Consider the following 720-nt stretch of genomic DNA (forward strand, 5'->3'; position numbering starts at 1 on the left):
GCGGATCGAGATCGCGCACGCGCTCTGCCTCACGGAGCGCCAGATCAAGATCTGGTTCCAGAACCGGAGGATGAAGTGGAAGAAGGAGAACAGGCTGACTGAGAGCGGCTCCCCAACGGCACCGCTACCGCTACCTGGGGAGGAAGAGGAGGAAGAGGAGGAGGAGGAGTGATAACAATGACTACTGGACACTTTAACATATTCTAACACTTGTTTTTTAACTCTTCATCTCAGATTACATTGCTAACTATTAGGGTAATAAAATAAAAAGTGATCTTTTCTGTTTTATGAGCATTCCATGCGTAAAGAAGACCGGTAGTTGGAACATGTCTGTCTGTATCTTGGAGCTCTTTTACGCCTACGCATACATGTGTCAGCTATTAAATGGTGTAGCTGTTACCCAAGGTTTACTCTCAAACACAACGAGGAGGTTTCATTTTGGGGTGAAATCTAACTCCATGAAATTAGGATTTTAACCAAAACTTGATATTGAAACTTCCATTGAACATTTACATGACTTTTAAATATAATATTTGTGTGTGTATGGGTTGATTGGCACGCCCCCGTCCATCTTTCTTTTTCCAAGTCCAAAATGTGAAGAAAAAAACATAAATACAACCAAAATGCTTTGGTTAACACTTTGTAACCCAGACTTTTGTCACAACTTTTGCTGGCTCAATTTAAAGCCAAAAGCATTGTTTTTAATAGGACAGCTGAAGA

The 720-nt window shown here is 41.2% G+C and overlaps 1 protein-coding gene across 1 annotated transcript in view; it reads left to right on the plus strand.

Moving 5' to 3' along the window:
- Positions 1–720, plus strand: part of hoxb7a (homeobox B7a) — a gene marked incomplete at its 3' end in the record, with an annotated part of 9145 nt that extends 8425 nt beyond the window's left edge. Inside the window, 1 exon segment of the mRNA XM_032537304.1 lies at positions 1–720. This exon segment is cut by the window's left edge and continues 97 nt beyond it. Coding sequence (XP_032393195.1) covers positions 1–172 — 172 coding nt within the window.

The sequence above is a fragment of the Etheostoma spectabile genome, chromosome 15 (genome assembly GCF_008692095.1).
Source record: "Etheostoma spectabile isolate EspeVRDwgs_2016 chromosome 15, UIUC_Espe_1.0, whole genome shotgun sequence".
In the NCBI taxonomy this organism is placed as follows: Eukaryota; Metazoa; Chordata; class Actinopteri; order Perciformes; family Percidae; genus Etheostoma; species Etheostoma spectabile.